The 17,885-nt window shown below is 48.4% G+C and overlaps 1 protein-coding gene across 18 annotated transcripts in view; it reads right to left on the bottom strand.

The window, feature by feature from the left end:
- Positions 1 to 3,934: 3,934 nt before the first annotated feature.
- GBF1 (golgi brefeldin A resistant guanine nucleotide exchange factor 1) overlaps positions 3,935 to 17,885 on the bottom strand; it is a 112,862-nt gene continuing 98,911 nt past the window's right edge. For 12 of the 18 annotated variants that reach the window (XM_046652996.1, XM_046652994.1, XM_046652999.1 and 9 more), the window contains 23 exons: positions 17,320 to 17,522; positions 16,727 to 16,850; positions 16,318 to 16,443; positions 15,968 to 16,050; positions 15,083 to 15,319; positions 14,707 to 14,800; positions 14,161 to 14,337; positions 13,766 to 13,830; positions 13,299 to 13,422; positions 13,024 to 13,095; positions 12,779 to 12,873; positions 12,366 to 12,519; positions 9,706 to 9,931; positions 9,031 to 9,191; positions 8,668 to 8,914; positions 8,339 to 8,544; positions 7,059 to 7,209; positions 6,822 to 6,952; positions 6,263 to 6,364; positions 5,866 to 5,979; positions 5,536 to 5,716; positions 5,245 to 5,373; positions 3,935 to 4,765 (listed from right to left, as the gene is read on the bottom strand). In XM_046652996.1, the coding sequence (XP_046508952.1) occupies positions 4,485 to 4,765; positions 5,245 to 5,373; positions 5,536 to 5,716; positions 5,866 to 5,979; positions 6,263 to 6,364; positions 6,822 to 6,952; positions 7,059 to 7,209; positions 8,339 to 8,544; positions 8,668 to 8,914; positions 9,031 to 9,191; positions 9,706 to 9,931; positions 12,366 to 12,519; positions 12,779 to 12,873; positions 13,024 to 13,095; positions 13,299 to 13,422; positions 13,766 to 13,830; positions 14,161 to 14,337; positions 14,707 to 14,800; positions 15,083 to 15,319; positions 15,968 to 16,050; positions 16,318 to 16,443; positions 16,727 to 16,850; positions 17,320 to 17,522 (3,483 nt within the window). In that variant the 3' untranslated portion in view covers positions 3,935 to 4,484. Of the gene's footprint in view, positions 4,766 to 5,244; positions 5,374 to 5,535; positions 5,717 to 5,865; positions 5,980 to 6,262; positions 6,365 to 6,821; positions 6,953 to 7,058; positions 7,210 to 8,338; positions 8,545 to 8,667; positions 8,915 to 9,030; positions 9,192 to 9,705; positions 9,932 to 12,365; positions 12,520 to 12,778; positions 12,874 to 13,023; positions 13,096 to 13,298; positions 13,423 to 13,765; positions 13,831 to 14,160; positions 14,338 to 14,706; positions 14,801 to 15,082; positions 15,320 to 15,967; positions 16,051 to 16,317; positions 16,444 to 16,726; positions 16,851 to 17,319; positions 17,523 to 17,885 lie in introns of those variants that run through there. The other 6 variants (XM_046652991.1, XM_046652993.1, XM_046653002.1 and 3 more) reach the window with 3 other exon arrangements.

The following is a 17,885-nucleotide window of genomic DNA, read 5'->3' as shown; positions in this document are numbered from 1 at the left end:
AGTTATAAGATTCCGAGGTGTAATTTACCTGAAGATTTTAAAAAAGAAAAACCTTTATTATAGAAAATTTCAAACATATAAAGAGTGGAGAGAATAGTATAATGAACCCCCATTTACCCATCAGTGAGCTCCAACAATTCCCGGTGCTGGCCTGGATATTTTACTTGACTCAAAGTTTACTGTCAGTTGCTAAAGCCTTTTCTATCTGGGCTTAAGAAACCTCTTCGTTGTTTGTTCCACTAATTTCCAACCTAATCATTCTCTCTTTTTCTGTACCCAGCCCTAGCATTAGGTCTGGCCCAGAGCAGAGGTGCCATAAATTCGCTCTTCATCAGTAAGCAGTGAAGGCCTATTCTAGAAAACAATGTCCCTGTTTGCAGACAAAAATCAAATGGATGTATAATATGTCAGTTGGCGATAAGTGCTATGGAAAAAAATCAGGTAGGTAAGGGGATAGAGAATGACAAGGGTTTCCTATGTAGCACTCAGGGAAGTTTTCTCTGATGGGGTAACAGATGAACAGTGACTCGAAAAAAGTGAGGGAGTGAGTTCTGTGGGTATTTGGGGGAAGAGCATTCCAGGTGGAGGGACTAGCAGTGGGGAGGTCTGATATGAATGTGTTTGGCATATTTGAGGAAGAGCAAGAAGGTTGTGTAGGTGGCATCAAGTAAGAACTTTGGATTTTATTCTGAATGAGATGAAAATCCATTGGAGGGTTTTGAGCAGTGTAGAGGAAATGATATGACACGTTTTAAACAGATCCATTTGGCTGCTGTGTGGAGAGTAGAGTATAGAGAGTGCGGGACTAGAATGGAGGGAGACCAGTAGTCCAATAGACAGTGGCTTGGACTTGGGTGGTAGTGGGTGAGGATAATGAAAAATAGTCACATTCTAGGCAGATAAGAAAGATAGAAGCAATAAGACTTACTGAGGGATTGGATGTAGGATGTGAGAAAAGGGGGGAGGTTTTTGGCATAAGAACCTGGAAGAATGGAGTTGCCCTGTAGTGATCTGGGGCAGATAGGGGGAGGAGCAGATTTGTAGGGGGTAATCAAGAATTTTTCTTTTTAAGTTTGTTGTATTTGAGAGCTTATAAGGCATACAAGTGGAGATGATGAGGGGTAGTTGGACATAAAGTCAGCAATGGATGGTATTTTTTTTAAACCTGGCAGAGTGATTTTATTATTATTTTTTTCTCCCCAAAGCCCCAGTACATAGGTATATATCCTAATTGTAAGTCCTTCTAGTTCTTTTGTGTGGAACGCTGCCTCAGCATGGCTTGATGAACGGTGTGTAGGTCCATGCCCAGGATCCGAACCAGCGAACCCCAAGCCCCCACAGTGGAGCATGAGAACTTAATCACTATGCCACTGGGCCAGCCCCATGGATGGTATTTAAAGTCTTGACAGTGGACACCACATCACCCAGCAATCGAGTGTAGAGAAGGGATTCGAGGGGAAGGGCCAAGCCCTGGGGCATTCTAGCGTTCAGAGGCTGCGGGGATGAGGAGGAGCCAACAAAGGAAATTGAAAAGGCATGGCCAGTGAAGGAGAGGAGAACCAAGAAAAACTAGTGTCTCAGAAACCTAGTGATAATATTTCAAGGAGGGGGTGATGAACTGTTTACTTGAACAAAAAAGTTCTTTCTCCTCACCTGAAGCCCAGGGGCTGAGTGGTTCTTCTTTTCTCATGGCCACTCGTCTCTGAAGCAGTGAGCCCTGAACAAAGGTAAGTATCTGAGGGCTCAAGTAGCAACATTTTTGTTGTTCCTAGCAGTTTTTTTTTTGGCGGGGGGAGGTGTGTGGCAATGGTGTAATTCATCCTTCCTGATATCATTCTTACGTGCTTAGAAAATTTATTAATTCTTAGTTGTGTGTATCTCTTTCCAATTTTCTAGTGAACTCTTAGCTCACTAAGTAATAGCCTGTTTCTTCAGATGCTCAACCTTTTATTCCTCATGAGAAGCTACAGAAAACCTGTGTAGCTTTGGAGGGTTTCCCCACCACGACAACCGCTACCTTTGAATTGAGGAAGTGTCACAGGAAAGACCACAAGGGTTAGGGTGAGACAGCCCTGAGTCTGAGTCCCAACTCTAACTCCTCAGGGACTTGGCCTCTTTGAAGGTGTTGCCTCATCTGAAAGAGTAAATACCTCTACCAGGCCATGTGAGCGGTGCACCTAATATTGACACATATAGGTGCTCCCACAATGTCACTTCTCCATGTTAGGGTCTTAGGTCTCTGGCTTTCCTCCGGACTTTTTGAAATCTGCTATCCTAGACTTCTTAAGGAGTCATCAATAAGACCAGCATTTCCCTCCAGATTACACTATTACTTTTCTACAAGATGTTTCGTCACTTTCACATCACCAAGCCATTCTTCCCGGTTGGTCAGAATGAAAGCCTTGATATTAGTTTCTCGCGTAGCTTCCTTTCCCTTCTCAGAGACAACGGTGTCAACAACACAATCATGTATGTGTCAGATGTTCTTTCTGTAACAGAATGAGACTTCTGACAAACGTTTTTCTTTGCTAAGCAGCCGGGAGAGGGTCAATTTGCAATCACTCCAGCTTCTTTCTTAATATTTGCAGACCATAGGGCACAGAATTGTCATATTCCTTTGTTCAAAAGATGGCCTTCAGAGTTCTTTGCAGCAACCAACGTTACTTCCCCCACAGGGAAACATGTGGAAGCTTCTAAAGGCAGAGCTTGTGGGGCTTAGCAGGGAGAAGAGAGACATCATAACTGAAGCCAAGGTCCCTAGTGTCCATCTGACTATAGGTCCAGACTTTCCTGCACCCATAAGAAAAGTACAGATCAAGAATGCAATCATACTCCTAATTTTCCGAGGGGTAGGGTCAGGCGAGGCTCCTGGTTAGTGTGGAAACCAGGCACGGTCTGGACTACTTGGGGGAGAAGGAAGGGAATAGGGAGAAACTACTGTAGGAGGTTCAGGTCTCATGTCAGTATTTTTCCACATCAGGCTGTCCCTATTTCCAAGGTGCTCTTTTCTACACCTAACGGAGGCACTTACAGAGGTCTAGACTCCCAGCAACCCCCACATAGTTGTGCTAAGCAAAGGGAAGTGCGAGGTGCTGAATGATCACATAGCCACCTGGGCCCAAATGAAGAGGGCAAGTGCCCTTAACTCTCTATGGGGGAGGCCAGCTGGTAGTACAACAGGGTACCACTCCCTGACTTCCCCTCTCCCCAGACGGGGAAGGGACCATTGTGGAGGAGGAAGCCAAGATGATGTAGATGCCTCACTTGGGAAAGCTTAATACATAGCATTCTGTATCCCACCCACAGTACCTCAGCCCTGCAGGGGCCACGCTGCCTGTCCCTCGCACACTCCCACTTGTCTTACCCTGACGCAAAGGGAAAGAAGGGAAGGGGTCCTCCAATCAGGCTTCAGTGACTGGGATGGATGGAGGCTGTGGGGCAGGGAGAAATCATCCCTCCTTGGTTTTGGGCCAAAATGAATGCCCTGTGCCTAGAAACACACAATCACAGCTGTGGACATGATGTTCCCCCTTTCCTAAGCCCCATGGGTTCCTTTGTGCTCCTGGACCATGAGGCACATTTGAAGGAGCACTTCTGAATAACTACAGCTCAGCTCTGGTTCACCCTCCTTTTGACCCCAGTCTAGGCTGTCCTCAGGTGTCTCCCTTGGATCAGTTAGGGAAGAGGACAATTGCCCAAACCCCTGACACATCCCTAGTGACAAGGGCGCACTGCTGTGGTGGTGGTGGGGCGACAGCAGTGGTGAAGGAATCCTGACCCCAGTCCTGGCATCTGGCTGGCTGGTAGCGGGGGGGCCACATGGCCAGAATGTTGGTAGGTTCGGCCTCACTTCTGTTCACACAAGGCCCAAATCCTGGGTGTCCCAATAACATGGTGTCCATAAGCTCCAGAAGGAAGCCAGAGGGAAAGGCAATGATGTTGGTACTAAGACATTTATTACATCATAAAAAGTCCATTGTTGTCCTGTCTGTTTTTCAATATGTACATGCTCCTGTGGGCAGTTCCCCCATCCAGCCCCACCTGCCCACCCTCTATGGTGCCAATCAACTCTCCAAACTGACCAACTAATTAATAAAAGGAAGAACTGGAGGAGGTGGCCCAGGGCTGATGGGAGTGGGAAACAAAGTGCAGAGTGGTTGGCTTGGCTCTCAATGCCTGACCACAGGCAGGAGGGGCATGAGGGTGGGCACTGCAGGGTTGGCACAGTGATGCCTCCCCAGAGCTGCCAGGCTGCAGGTGATACCTGAGTGCACTCTCAGGTTGGACCCCCAGGAATGGAGAGCAGAGGAGGAGGAAGAAGGTCCTGCAGCCTGACTGTGGGTCCCAGGAGGGGCTATAAAAGTTCTCTTTTTCAGGTTTCCATCCAAGTAGCAGCGACAGCAGCTTGGGCTGGGCCTGAAGAGTTTGTGGCCCCTGGGACAGCCTGGTAGGAAGTACTGGTCCTGATCTCTGAGGGGCCTGGCTCAGTTGACCTCGGAGGTGGGCATGGGGTCTGTGGGGCGGGGTGTGGCCAGGAGGGGCACTGGTGAAGTGGCCTCAATGAGAGCAGGGTTGAGGATGATGGGCAGAGTCATGGGTGGCACGCCCACCTGCAGTGGGGAGGCCAAGGGCTGCAGGATCAGTGGGGGCTGAGACAGGGGTGGAGGCCCATCTGGGGTAGGGCTCAGCCTGCTGGGGCTAGATGCCACTGATGATCCAGGGGAGCTGCTGTTCGCAGGTCGAGGGCCCTCGGGCTTCTCAAAGTCTGTAAGGAGAGCAAGGTGGCTGTAGTCAGACTCCTTCCCTCACATTCCCCAGCTGGTTTACCAAACCTCTGCTCCCCATTACTGTGAGCAAAATGACCCCTCTCAGGCTAAATAGTTGGAATTCTCCCCTCAAAACACATTCCAATGTCCAGCTACCTTATATTTACCCTCTAGCTCCTTTGTTGTACCTCTAGTCAGGTTAATTTGGTCTGGTCTTTACTAGAATCTCTGCATATTCTTTCCAAGTCCCTGATCCAGACTTCTCCTTCCAAGCCTGAAAATCTCAAGCTGCTAGCTTATCACAGCTTATTTGGTACTGCCATTCCCACAGGAAGAGCAGGGTAACAGGATTCTCTGGTTCCCTCCTTCCCCCTGGCTCACAGCCCAAGCTCAGCAGCAATCCCACGCTACCCTGGCCCTCCTCTTAAGCTTTCTACTTCCTGCTTAACACCCAGCAGGCTAGCCCAAAGGGACTTACCACAGGCCCCCAGCTCCGAGGGCATCTCTGGGGGAGGTGGGTGGCCAGGTGTCCTGGTGTCACCAGCAGCAGGAGTCAAGTGGGCTGAAGCCAGAGGTTTTTGGGCATGAGGCTCCATAGGCATGGGCTCTGGGGAGGGTACAGAATCCAGATGGCAGCTCTTAGTGCTTTCTGTCAAGCAGAGCCCTGGCTCCCTACCAGCCTTCCCAACCTCCTAGAGCAGAGAACTAATTAGCTCCAGACTCTTTTTGATGAGGACTTTTTTTGATGAAGTTGGGCTGAGCCCCCTACCCTGGATGACAGTCTGCTTGAAGAGCTCATCTCGTAGATGGGGCAGAAAACAGTCAATGCGCTCCCAGGTGATCTCCCAGAGGGCTGAGGGGCTGCCTCCTCGGGCATCTGCACTGTGGAAAATCTCCGCTGTGTCCATCACCAGAAGCATATTCTTCAGAGACTCAGGGATGGCCTCTGACTGCAGCCAGCAGTGGGACCATGACAACAGGAAAGAGGGCATGGTGGAATATGGTAAGGAGAAGGTAGCTACCAAGGGGGAAACAGCAAGTCTTCCCAGCAAGTGGGAGAGGAAGCAGGCAGGAGGAGTTGGGCTGAGGTAGAACGTACTAGTAAGTCACTGGAGCCTGCGTGCATGTACTTGTCCATGAAGTCCAGGATGGTCAGCCAGAGGGCGGCAAAGGTAGAGAGTGACAGCAGTGGAGACAGGTGCTGCAGGAAGACCTACGGCCCACCAGCCCCTTTTAGCCAAGGGTAGGGTAGGAGTCTTCTGCACCCCCTCTCCAGGGCTGGGAGGCAAGCCTACCCTATCTTGCATGGAAATCTTAGATCAGAGATGCCTCCGAATTCCAGAATCCTCCCAAGTCCCTGGGTCCTGCTGAGTCTCCATAGCTGGGGGTCCTGAGCACCTACACTGCATCTCTAGATCCTACCAGAAGCCTTGGCTTCCCTCCTTGTGAAGAGGCAGGTATGGGGGAGTGGGTAGGTGCAGGGTGGTAAGCAGTACCTTAGAGAGCAGTGTGGAAGCCCTCATCCGGGTCTCCTCCATCCCGCCCACATCTGCAGGGCTGATGTTCTCCAAGAGCTTGGTCAATAGAGGAAACAGCACCTGGAGGGGTAAAGAGCCAATATCTCCCTAGTAGGGTCAGGTGGCAGCCTTGCCCCAAGGAAGCCAGGGGTTGGGGTGAATGAATAAAGAGCAAAAAGGAAGGTATGGTGCAGGCTGACGACTGATATTGGGACTCTTCAGGCTGCCTGGCTCTCCTTGTCTTAAGGCTTTTTTTTTTTTTTGAGGAAGATTAGCCCTGAGCTAACTGCTGCCAATCCTCCTCTTTTTGCTGAGGAAGACTGGCCCTGAGCTAACATCCATGCCCATCTTCCTCTACTTTATATGTGGGATGCCTACCACAGCATGGCATACCAAGTGGTGCCATGTCCGCACCTGGGATCCGAACCAGCAAACCCCGGGCTGCCAAAGCGGAACGTGTGCATTTAACTGCTACGCCACCGGGCCGGCCCCATCTTAAGGATTTAAACTTTACCTTAATACCAGAGGGAAGTCCTACCTTGTTAAAACAGGACTCCCATTCCAGAGCATCTAGCTTTTGCAGATCATGTACCAGTAGTGCTCGCTGCAGATAGGTCAGTGCCTGCATCCGCACCTGGCGCCGGGCATCACAGCACAGGCAGGCAATGCCTGAGAGTGAGAACAGGCTCAGGATCCTTCAGGCATCCCGATGTTGGTACTTCCCAAGTTTCAGTTCCACCTCTGCCCTTGCCCTGCCCGTTCCCTCCAGGTTTACCCTGCAGTAAAGGGCACCAGCAGTGGGCCCAGAGGGTGCGTGAATCCGCTTCAATCTTCCGGCCACCTGTCTCCAGGTGGCGCTGCTCCTCTGCCCATGAACTGTAGATAGAGGCCGCCCGCGTGTGCAGAGTGTGCATCAGGTCTAGCAACTGGGGTCACAGGAGGGCAGGATATGAGTGGGGTTAAGTCTGGTGGACCTCCCCCACACCCCCTCTGTCCCTGACTGAGTCCTCAAGGGAGCCCCTAGTATCCATCACACCATACTCCACCCCTCTCACCACTCCTTTCTCCTCAAACTTTATGAGCTGGTTGCCCCAGCCCTGGCCAGTGTTTCTCAAAGTTGGGTATTACTCCCAGTAGAGGAGACTTGAAGAGGCATGTGGACTAAGTATTTAATAATACTTATTGCACAGTGAGAAAGGTACTTTCTTTTCAATTTTCTTTCACACCTTCTGATGACAGATAAAGCCTCATCTTGTTAATCTCATTTTTTTTTAAGCAAGATTAGCCCTGAGCTAACTGCTGCCAATCCTCCTCTTTTTGCTGAGGAAGGCTGGCCCTGAGCTAACATCCGTGCCCATCTTCCTCTACTTTATATGTGGAATGCCTACCACAGCATGGTGTGCCAAGCGGTGCCATGTCTGCACCTGGGATCCGAACCAGCGAACCCCGGGCCGCCGAAGTGGAACATGCACACTTAATGGCTGTGCCACCAGGCTGGCCCCTAGTTAATCTCATTTTAAAAACAGAAAGCAAACTCAGGCTCAGAAGCTTTGATGGGCAATAGTCTCTGGCCAGATTTAATCAATTTTTGTTTTCATCATTTTTCTAAAGTTATTCTATTTAAGGCAATTAGTTCTCCATTTATTTAGTGATATAAAGTCTGCTCATAAATTTTATATCCCTCGAATAGACACAGAATAACTCCAGAAGAATAGACAAGAAACTGGTGGCAATGGTTTCCTCTGGTGAGGGGAACTTAGTGGCTGGAGATAGGAATGGAATGGGGCCTACTTTTATCTGTTTACCCTTTTGTACTTTTTGAACTTTAAACCATGTGCATATTATTACCTATTCAAAAAATAAACCTTAATTTAAAAATTAAGCAAACAAAGACTTACAAGTGGTCTTAGATAGGGGGACACTGTGGAGGTGGTGGCAAGGGCCTGGGCTAGAAAACATATGCCCTTCCTCTCAGCCCTGGCTGTCCCTGGCCTCACAGAGGCTCCCAATGTCAGGTGCAGGGAGAGGAGAGGAAGTAAAGGGTGCCATACTTACGTCCTGACTGACCTGTAAAGACACCGTATGGTAGCTGGCAGGCACGCCTTCATCCTCATCATCGTCACTGTGCCCGCCCCGAGTGGCATGTTGGCTGGAGGTTCGAGGCCGTCGAAGCACTGAGCCATCCTTGGATTTCTTCTTGAAGCGGTTCCCTTTGCTGTCATATTTGTGAATCTTGCCACGTTTCTCCTGGGATTTGCACCCTGAGCAGAGACACACTGAGGTCACATTTCCACATCCATGGGCATAGATGCCTGCCTTTCCCTCCCTTTTCCCCGTATATTCACATGGCTACTCCCCAGTTGCCCCTTCATTGGGTGACCCACCACCATTCAGACTGGCCTCCACAAAGATGCGGAGAGTCTTGACACAGAGCTCAAAGTTGTCGGGTGTGATGTGGGCAGCGTCACGCACGATGAAAGACAGTGATTCCACACACTTAAGGAGGGACTTAGTGTCATGTGGCCCGAGGTCCAGCCCCACTGTTAGGCTGTACTGATTGACCAGGGGTGAAGAGCCTGGCCGGCTGGGCCCGGGACCTGGCTTGGAGTTATCGATGTCATCCTTCCCCACCTGTAAAGTACACAGAGGATATGGAACCCAGGCTTCACCCCAATCTTCCCCTAGATGCCCAGGAATCCTTCCCACAGGCCAAGGAGGGAAGACTGACCGCCCATATCCTCACTCACCACTAACCAACCGCTGTTGACGACATCAGCATCTGTGGCTGATCTGTGGATCTTGCCAGGCCTGCCATGGTCAGTGTAGACCTCTGAGTCAGAAGTGTACCCTCGGTCCAGGTTCACATCATTTTGATGGTAGGATGGGAGTTCACTGTCTGATTGGGCCCCTGAGCCAGAAGGGAGAAGGGTAAGGGTCAGACTTGGGATGGGGACATTGGGATGAGGGATAATTTCAGCTCTTAGAAGAAAAGTGCTGAAGCCTGGCCTCCTCTTTCTTGGTCTGGCTTAGTTTCAGCCCTGTCACCAGAGGGCTGAAGGATGGCCTGGACAACTTCTCTCTTCACCAAATGGGGCAGCAGACTAATTTGGGCTCCTGATGGCATCTAGTAGCAGCTGTCAGGGCAGGAGGTGGCAGTGAGGACATAGTTTCTAAAAAAACAGACCTCAGGACAGTAGGAAGCTCGGCTTCATGGCCTTCTCTGTACCTACTTGCCTTCCTGCTGTTTAACCTATGGGTGCTGGGGAGAGGCCAGTGGGCACAGGAAACTCTGGAAGCAGATGGCAGAAGCCAAGGGGGTTTAATCTGCTGAACGCAATAAACTGTGTTTTGTTTTCCTGTGTCAACCCCTGGGACCATAACTGTTTATCTGCCAGTGTGGGTCTCCCTGGGAAAGGGCTTACCAGCATCAGGTGCATCAGCCTGGGCTGTGGCCTGCAGGGCAGCTGGAGGCTTTACGCCTGAGCCAATGCACTCCAACAGCGTGAAGAGAGTGGCCCAGTCATCACCCGAGTGGATGTTGGCTGCGTTGGTCTTAAGGAGTTCATGGAGCCCATAGGCTACCTGGTGACTGACTCGGGACAGCACGCTGGGCTTCATTAGTAGCAAAATGCGTAGGGAAAGCAGTACCTGGGATGGAGATGGGTAGCAGGAAGTAGGAAGTGGGCACACAGCTCCTTGTCTCGTCTGCTTCTCCACCAGCCCAGTCTCCTTAGGCCAGCGAGGACAGTTTAGCTAGGACCCAGCTTAAGGTACTGCTGCTGATCTTTTTTCAGATTTCTTTTAATTGAAATTTTTATTGAGATAATTATAGATTCATATGCAGTTGTAAGAAATAATACAGAGATCCCTTATCCACTTTGCCCAGTTTACCCCAATGGTAACATTACACAAAACTATATAGTATATCATCACTAGGATACTGACAGTGATATAGTCCACTGATCTTATCCAGATTTCCCAGTTTTACTTGTACTCATGTATATGCATGTGTGTATTAAGTTCTACACAATTTAATCACCTGTGTAGGTTTGTGTATCCACCACTAGTCAAGATTCTGAAAAGTTCCAACACCACAGGATCCCTTTTGTAACCACATCTGCCTCTTTCCTGCCCCCATTCCTAACCCCTGGCAATCTGACTACAACTTCTAAAATTCTGTCATTTCAAAAATGTTCTACAAATGGAGTTATATAGTATATAACCTTTTGGGATTGGCTTTTGCATGGATCAATAGTTTGTTACCTTTAATTGCTGAATAGTATTCCATGGTATGTGCGTAACACAGTTTAACTATTCACCTGTTGAAAATCCTCTGGGCTGACTTCAGTTTTTGGCTATTACAAATAAAGCTTCTATGAATATTCATGTATAGGTTTTTATGAAGTAGTAAGTTTTCATTTCTGTGGAATAAATGCTCAAAAGTAATTGCTGGATTGTGTCGTAACTTCATGTTTAGTTTTATAAGAAACTGCCATTCCCACCAGCAATGTTTGAGTGACCCGCATCCTTGCCAGCATTTCATATTATCACTATTTTTCACTTGAGCCATCCTGGTAGGTGTGCAGCGACAGCTCATTGTGGTTTTAATCTGTATTTCCCTACTGGCTAATGATGCTGAACATCATTTAATGTCTTCATGTGCTCATTTGCCATCTGCATGTCTTCTTCAGGGAAATGTCTGTTCATATCTTTTGTCCATTTTCTAATTGGACTTTTTTTTTACTGTTGTGTTTTGAATTCTTTTATATTTCAGATTGTTAGTCTTTTTTCAGATATGTGATTCACAAACATATGCTCCTTGTCTTTTCATCCTTTTTCCATGTGCTCTCATAAAGTCGAAGTTTTAAATACTGATGAATCCAATTTATCAATTTTTCCTTTTATGAATTGTGCTTTTGCTGTCACGTCTAAGAACTCTGCCTAGCTCCCAAAGATCTCCTCCTATGATTCTTCCTAAAAGTTTCATAGTTTTACATTTTACATTTAAATCCATGATTCATTTTGAGTTAATTTTTCTATAAGGTATGAGGCTTAGGTCAAGGTTTTTGTCCCCTCCCTCTCCCCTGATGGATTTCAATTGCTCTGGTAATTGAAAAGGCTATCCTTCCTCCACTGAATTGTTTTTGCACCTTTGTCAAAAGATTAGTGGAGCATCTTTGTGTGGGTCTATTTCTGGGTTCTCTCTTCTGTTCCATTGATCTATGTGTCTATCCCTTCACAAATACCACACAGTCTTCATTACTGTAGCTATACAGTAAGCCTTAATATCAGATGAGTGATTCCTCCCACTTTCTTCTTTCTCAAAATGTTTAGCTATTCTAGGGCCTGTGCTTTTCCATCTAAATTTTAGAATAAGCTTGTCTATGTCTACAAAAAACCTTGCTGAGATTTTCATAGGAGTTGCATTAAACTTGTACATTAATTTGGGAAGAACTGACGTATTTACTATGTTGAGTCTTCCAATCCATGAACATGGTATACCTCTTAATTTATTTTGGTCTTCTTTGATATCTTTCATTAGCATTTTATAATCTTCAGCATACAGATCCAATACATGCTTTGTGAGGTGTATATCTAAATATTTAATTTCATTTGGAGCACTTGTAAATGTAGTGTGTTTTTGGTTTTATTTTTCATATGTTTATTATTAGTAGATAGAAATGTGATTAATTTTTGTGTGTTGATCTTATATCCTATGATCTTGCTGAACTCACTTATTAGTTCTATGCTGGCTGTCTTTTACAGGTGGGCCAAGAGATATCAGGAGGGTCCTAAGCATGAGAGCCAGAAAATTAGGTATAGGGCTGGGACTCCACAAGGCAGCAGCTGTCTAGCCCTACAGAGCAGATTCAGAGGGGCCTGTAGAGGTGCTGAGTACCAGCTTCATGCCTGAGGCCATTCCAGACTCACCCTCAGTGCCACCTGTTAGACTCTCTCAGCCCTGTGGTAGGTCACTGGGCTCATGCTATGGGGCACTAAATGTGTACTCTGTCTCAGGCCATATCCATAACTGACACTGTGGCTTGCATAGCTCCTGCCTTCCCAGCTGCACTCTGCTTACCTGGCCACTGATCTCTTCTCTCCGGAGTAGCCTAATAGCCAGGCGCAACAGCCCCACCACTGCCCGCTCCACAAGGAAGCAGAAATCCTGTGCCTGGACACAGAGGTGGTACAGATGGTCTCGAACAGTCTGCCATACACAGCCCACACGATCCCTGAGGAACATAAGGGATGAAGATAGTCTCAGCTGGAGAGGCCACTGGGCAATAAGCCTCCCTTTCTGATCCAGGCTAGGCCTTTCAGGGCTCACTGGTATTAATTATACCCTAAGTAGGCAGGTGTAATGAGCAAGCTTCTCCACTGCTCACAGCTTCATGTGGTTCTTGCCTCCAGAGCCCACTCTACAAGATGGCCCCAGGTTTCCATCCCTTTGGCACAAGCCAGTATGAGGCCTGCCTAAAGACTGCCTTCTACCTGTTCTCTAGCACAATCCTCAGCAGCATCTCCAGGCAGAAAGCAGCATCCTCCTCATCATATGTCTCTTCATCTGGTGTCACTGAGACCAGAGCCTGAAGGAGAACAACAGCAGGAAAGTAGTCATGGAGGAGAAGCTAGCCACTGGCTCTGCCCTGACAGAAACTGAGGCATACACCACTGTTCCCGTCTCCCCTCCCAGACCCAACCAGTCCTTTCATCCCTCTTTCCTCTTCATTCTGTACCTTCATGAGTTCCTGCAGTGACTCTAGCTGTAGGAACTTGCTTTCTGTGATCATTTTTTCTGGATCACATTGCTAGAGGGGGCACAAGAGAGAGAGGGGAGTCAGTGACAAGGGCTGGAGGGAAGGGAATGTTCCCAAGAGCCAGGAAGAGAGGGCATAAGGACTCAATTAGGGTCACAAGCCGTGGATGATTCTATTCTTCAGTACATAGGGTAGTGTCTGTCAAGCAAGGAGGGGTCTAGGCTTGTTCACCAAGGGTAGGCAGGGGTAGTTACCTTGATACAGTCCAAGGCCACTCTCTTGGCCTCTTGGTTCTCAGTGGATGGGCCCCGCACACTAGACTGCTCAGTACCGCTTAGTGTCAGCCAGCTCACGAAGCTCAGAACTGTCGACTCTCCTCTGTAGAAAAAGAGTACAAGCCCTGGTGAGCTCCAGAGTTCTTTTTTTTTTTTTGAGGAAGATTAGCCCTGAGCTAACATCTGCCACCAATCCTCCTCTTTTTGCTGAGGAAGACTGGCCCTGAGCTAACATCCATGCCCATCTTCCTCTACTTTATATATGGGACTCCTACCACAGCATGGCATGCCAAGCGGTGCCATGTCCGCACCTGGGATCCAAACCAGCGAACCCGGGACTACTGAAGCAGAACGTGTGAACTTAACCGCTGCGTCACTCGGCCGGCCCCATCTCCAGAGTTCTGACCTTGCCTCCCCAAGGCCTTCAGCCTCTGATCTGCCCTCACCGGTTCGATGGTGTCTCCTCCCGCTGTAGAGAGATCTTGCCATTGGGATCCACAAAGTCTTCTACCTGGAGAATCAGGTTAAGAATAATTTCTTTCCACAGGTCCTTTGCATTTCCTGCTCCTCCAGGCAAAGTTCTCTGGCTTTCTTCCTGTAGCACTCTACCCTACACTATTGACTGGGCCCCTTCCAACTGGTGACTGGCAATGGCTTCTACTAGCTCTCCTTTACAGCTATCCTTCACACCCAAGATCTGTGGTTTTCCATTTGAGGTGTTCCTGGTAAGCTTCAGCAGGCATTAGGCCGATGCTATTCTCAACCAATTCTATTTACAGATAGCACATAATCTTGGAGCTCTTGCCTTGTTACTGTCAATTAGTCTCCTACCAAGAATTACCTCCACCATAGCTTTAGGCAGCAGTTGGGCTCGGAAGAGCTGCAGCATGGCCTCCATGATATTCTTCCAGCCTTCCCGCAGGATGTCACCATGACGATGGGCCAAATGGAATACTGTCTTTGCTGCAATGTGGGCTTTAGGGTTGCTTCCAAACACACTGGGCAGGTTTTCAATAGACTGAAAAAGAAGATAAGAAGTTTAGGGCCTGGCAAATATTTGGAAAAGAGATTCTCTTAGGCCTCTACCAATGGTTCCCTGAGGGTCCTTCTGCTGGCTATGCTTTAATCCTCCATAATACTAATGGGGAAGGCTAACCTGGTTAAGGTCTTCTTCATTACTGCATTTCCTCTCCCATGCCCATTACACAAGGTGATGCTATTCTCATCCTAGGGTGTGTGAGACAGAAATGGTCTAAGCTCCACTGTAGTCTAGGGGGAGTGAGAGAATATGCTGAGGGAAACCAGTTCCGCAGATAAGGGTAGGTCTATGGCTAAAAGAGAGGTCCTCCTTTGGAACTCCAAGTACACAGTTCCTGCCCCTGCTCACCTCACTGCTGAGAGCTGTGAATTTGCACAGAGAGATGATGAGATTGTCAAACACATCGCTGAGGCCATAGTGGGCGGAGATCATGGCACATTTCCTGTAATGTCACATCCCAGAAACAGTCACTGGAAGGCCAGGCAGCCCTTCCAAGTTCCTGAGGAGGCTTTCCCAGGACTCTTCCCCAATCAGTCCCAGGAAGAAACCTTCTACTCTTGAGTCTGTTTAAGACTGAGCTTTGCCAAGCTTTAGCCTCCCTCCAAAGACTCAGGAGGAACCCCATTCTACAGAAAGTAAGAGTAGGAGTCAGAGAGGCATAGAGGCAACCATGTTAGCTCAGAGAGATGGGAGGAGGTCAAGACCAGGAACAAAGCTGGGCTACCTGAAGCCTGAGATGGCTTTCTGGATGATTGTCTCCTCAAGGCTTTTGTCAAAGACATAAGAGAGTGCAGCAATAGTGGGGCCCCAGGTCATGGTGAAGAGGTCAAGATCGTAGCTACCAGTAGGCACACGCAAGAATATGCCCTCTGGGGTAGCACCTCGATGAAGCAGCACATTCCACACATAGTTCTCCCGGACCAAGCCTGTCTGCTCCTCAGGCATCACAATTTCCTCATTCCTGTCAGGAGGTAAGGGAAGGAAAAGGTGTACTGCTGTGAACCTGACTGGTTCCAAACTAGGACAAGGGGCTTCGCACATACCGGGACTCCCCATCAATGAGAGGTCATCAAAACTGCAGTTCAGTGGTCAGATTCCCACCCACCAGTGGGACCAGGGAGAAAGAAAGGAAGTGTCCCATAATCCCCCATAATCTCAAAGCCCTGTCTCGAAGAGGGGCCTTTAGTCCTATAGTAAGATCTCACATTCTTTCTGGATATGAGAGGAACAACAATTCTCTCTACCTTTTCTGACTTACAGTAGAAAACTAAGCGTCCCATCTCTAACTTCTGACTCAAACCTCACCCTCCAGCACCATCTTAGGTTCTCTACCAGCCCCAGAATGCTTTGGGTTTGGAAAATGGGGCCATGACACTCCACTTAGCAGGGGCAGTTTGGAGAGTACTGGCTCATAGCACTGGAGTTCCCGTAGTGCTCAGGCTTCTTTAAGGAAGAAAAATGAGTTGGGAGAGAGGGGGCTTCTTAGTTAAGTCCCAAGGCTAAATCCCAGGCATATGAGTCATTGTAGTCTGATGTGACTCTAAAATGTGGAAACGGAAGTAGTGTGCTTCTCCTTAACAGAGATGCTACACCCTCCACACATACTCACTTGATGGCATGGTACATGTCCTCCAGGATGTCTTGCTCAAAGTCCTTTCCTCCATTCACACCTTTTAGGTTTTTGCGAAACTCCTAGAGACAGGCCAATAAGCTTTTCCCACCACGTGTTAATGCTGAAGCCCCACCCAAGGAACTCCTGGGTTTATGGTAAATAGGACTTAGGAAACAGTAAGTGAAAGAACCCACCTCCCTACCCCAGTTCCTCTTCTGGATTGGTCAGCTCTCCCTGATTCCCTTGGACAGAACTCTGTCCATTGTGCCCACTGGAAATCCTATGTCCTTCCTGCTACCTCCAGAGCTGGGTTGGATCTTCTCTGCTTGACTGGGAGCCAAGCTTACCTCCAGGGTCATGGGCGCATTCTGTTTGCGAACATTGTGGTTGTGCTGGTCAGTATTAAGCATGATGACAGCATAGGCCAGGGCAAAGCAGGCATCGCTATTGGCAAATGGGGAGCCGTTACAATTCTGAAAAAGCAAAGACCCCACTTGTGTCAATGCCCTGCTCTGGCCAATCAAACCCTCACTACCAACCCACTGGTCAATACTGGTACAGAAGAGAGGTACCAGGCAGAAAATGGCCAACTTCTTGCCAACTCCTTAACAGAAGCTGGCTTCTCTAAGGAAAGCTCACTGATGTTGTTCTCAGCCTTCTTAGAAGACAGCAGCTGGGTCCTTCAACTGGAGCCATAGAAACCCTCAGTCAAGCTAACTTGGGATGCTGGGCTCAGCCTCTGCCACTCAAACTTACCCTCCAATGCTCTGTGAATGCCTCTAGCAACCTCTGGATGACTGGTGCTTCCCCAGGCAAGCGGAAGGCTTCCAGGTAGAGACGGAGAGCTTCATCTAGCCGTAGACCCTGAAAACTGAAGGTGCTATAGGGACAGGAAGAAAAATGAAGAGGCTGAAGATGTATAAGATGCAAATATTGGGCTCTCTCTTAGCTACAGTCCCTCTAACCTCCTCCTACTGGAATAGAGGAGGATGGGGGCTCTGGTAAAGGGGAGGTATCTCCTGGTCATCTCTAACACAGACCAGAATTTGACAACTACTAATTAATCAGTGCATCCTTGCCTAGAAACCCCATCCCTGGAATGCAGAATCTACCCTGTGCTCAGCAACCCTGATCCAACCCTTGGCAATGCTCTCTATGCAGAATGGAATGACTCCCAAAGCTAACTTGCTGGAGATTCTTTCAGGTCCAACAGATATAAATCATGGAAGAGGAAGAGTGTGTGTTTTGGGTTACCAGCAGGAACTGACTGAGACTGCTTTGAGGGAGGGACGCTCTGTTCTCCCAGATTGATCACCAACTATGTCCCACACTCCTTGCAGCTTCCTCACCTCACAAAGCTCTCCAACAGGTCAATGTTTTTGCGGTCACTCACAAACTCTCCAATCATTTTCTTGTCCAGTCGAGGGTTCTCTCGCAGCCACTGGGCTACCTCTGTGTTGTCCATTGGGATGGTGAGGAGGCCTTTCTCCTGAAGAAACTGGATCCCCTTCTTTGGTTTCTGGTTGAACTGCTCTGTGCCAGTGATGAGCAGCTGAAGGAGAAATACTAGAGGTGTCAAAAGCTGCTCTGCCCCTAAACCAGACAAGGCCAGGCTGGTCACCTAACAGGCTCCTAGGACATGGTTCTAAGTGACTCCAGAACTAAGGCTGGATTATACTGGCCCTAGCTTTCCCCAATATTCATGTCTAATTAAAATTGGCTGAGGAGCTCCTTTTCATTCCTTTTCTGAGTTCTCCAGATGCTTAGGATAGCCCCCTCTCCTCCAACCTCAAGATTAGGAAAAAAGGTAGAGGAAAGAGACTAGAGAAAGTTTTCTTTTCTTCAGTTTTACAGCCATCCCTGGCATCTGTTTACAGCCTAGCTTGGATTCTTCTTTTTTCTTTGGTTTCCTAGC

This window comes from Equus quagga, chromosome 2 (genome assembly GCF_021613505.1).
Source record: "Equus quagga isolate Etosha38 chromosome 2, UCLA_HA_Equagga_1.0, whole genome shotgun sequence".
NCBI classification, from domain to species: Eukaryota; Metazoa; Chordata; class Mammalia; order Perissodactyla; family Equidae; genus Equus; species Equus quagga.
This window is presented reverse-complemented; position numbering and strand designations above follow the sequence as displayed.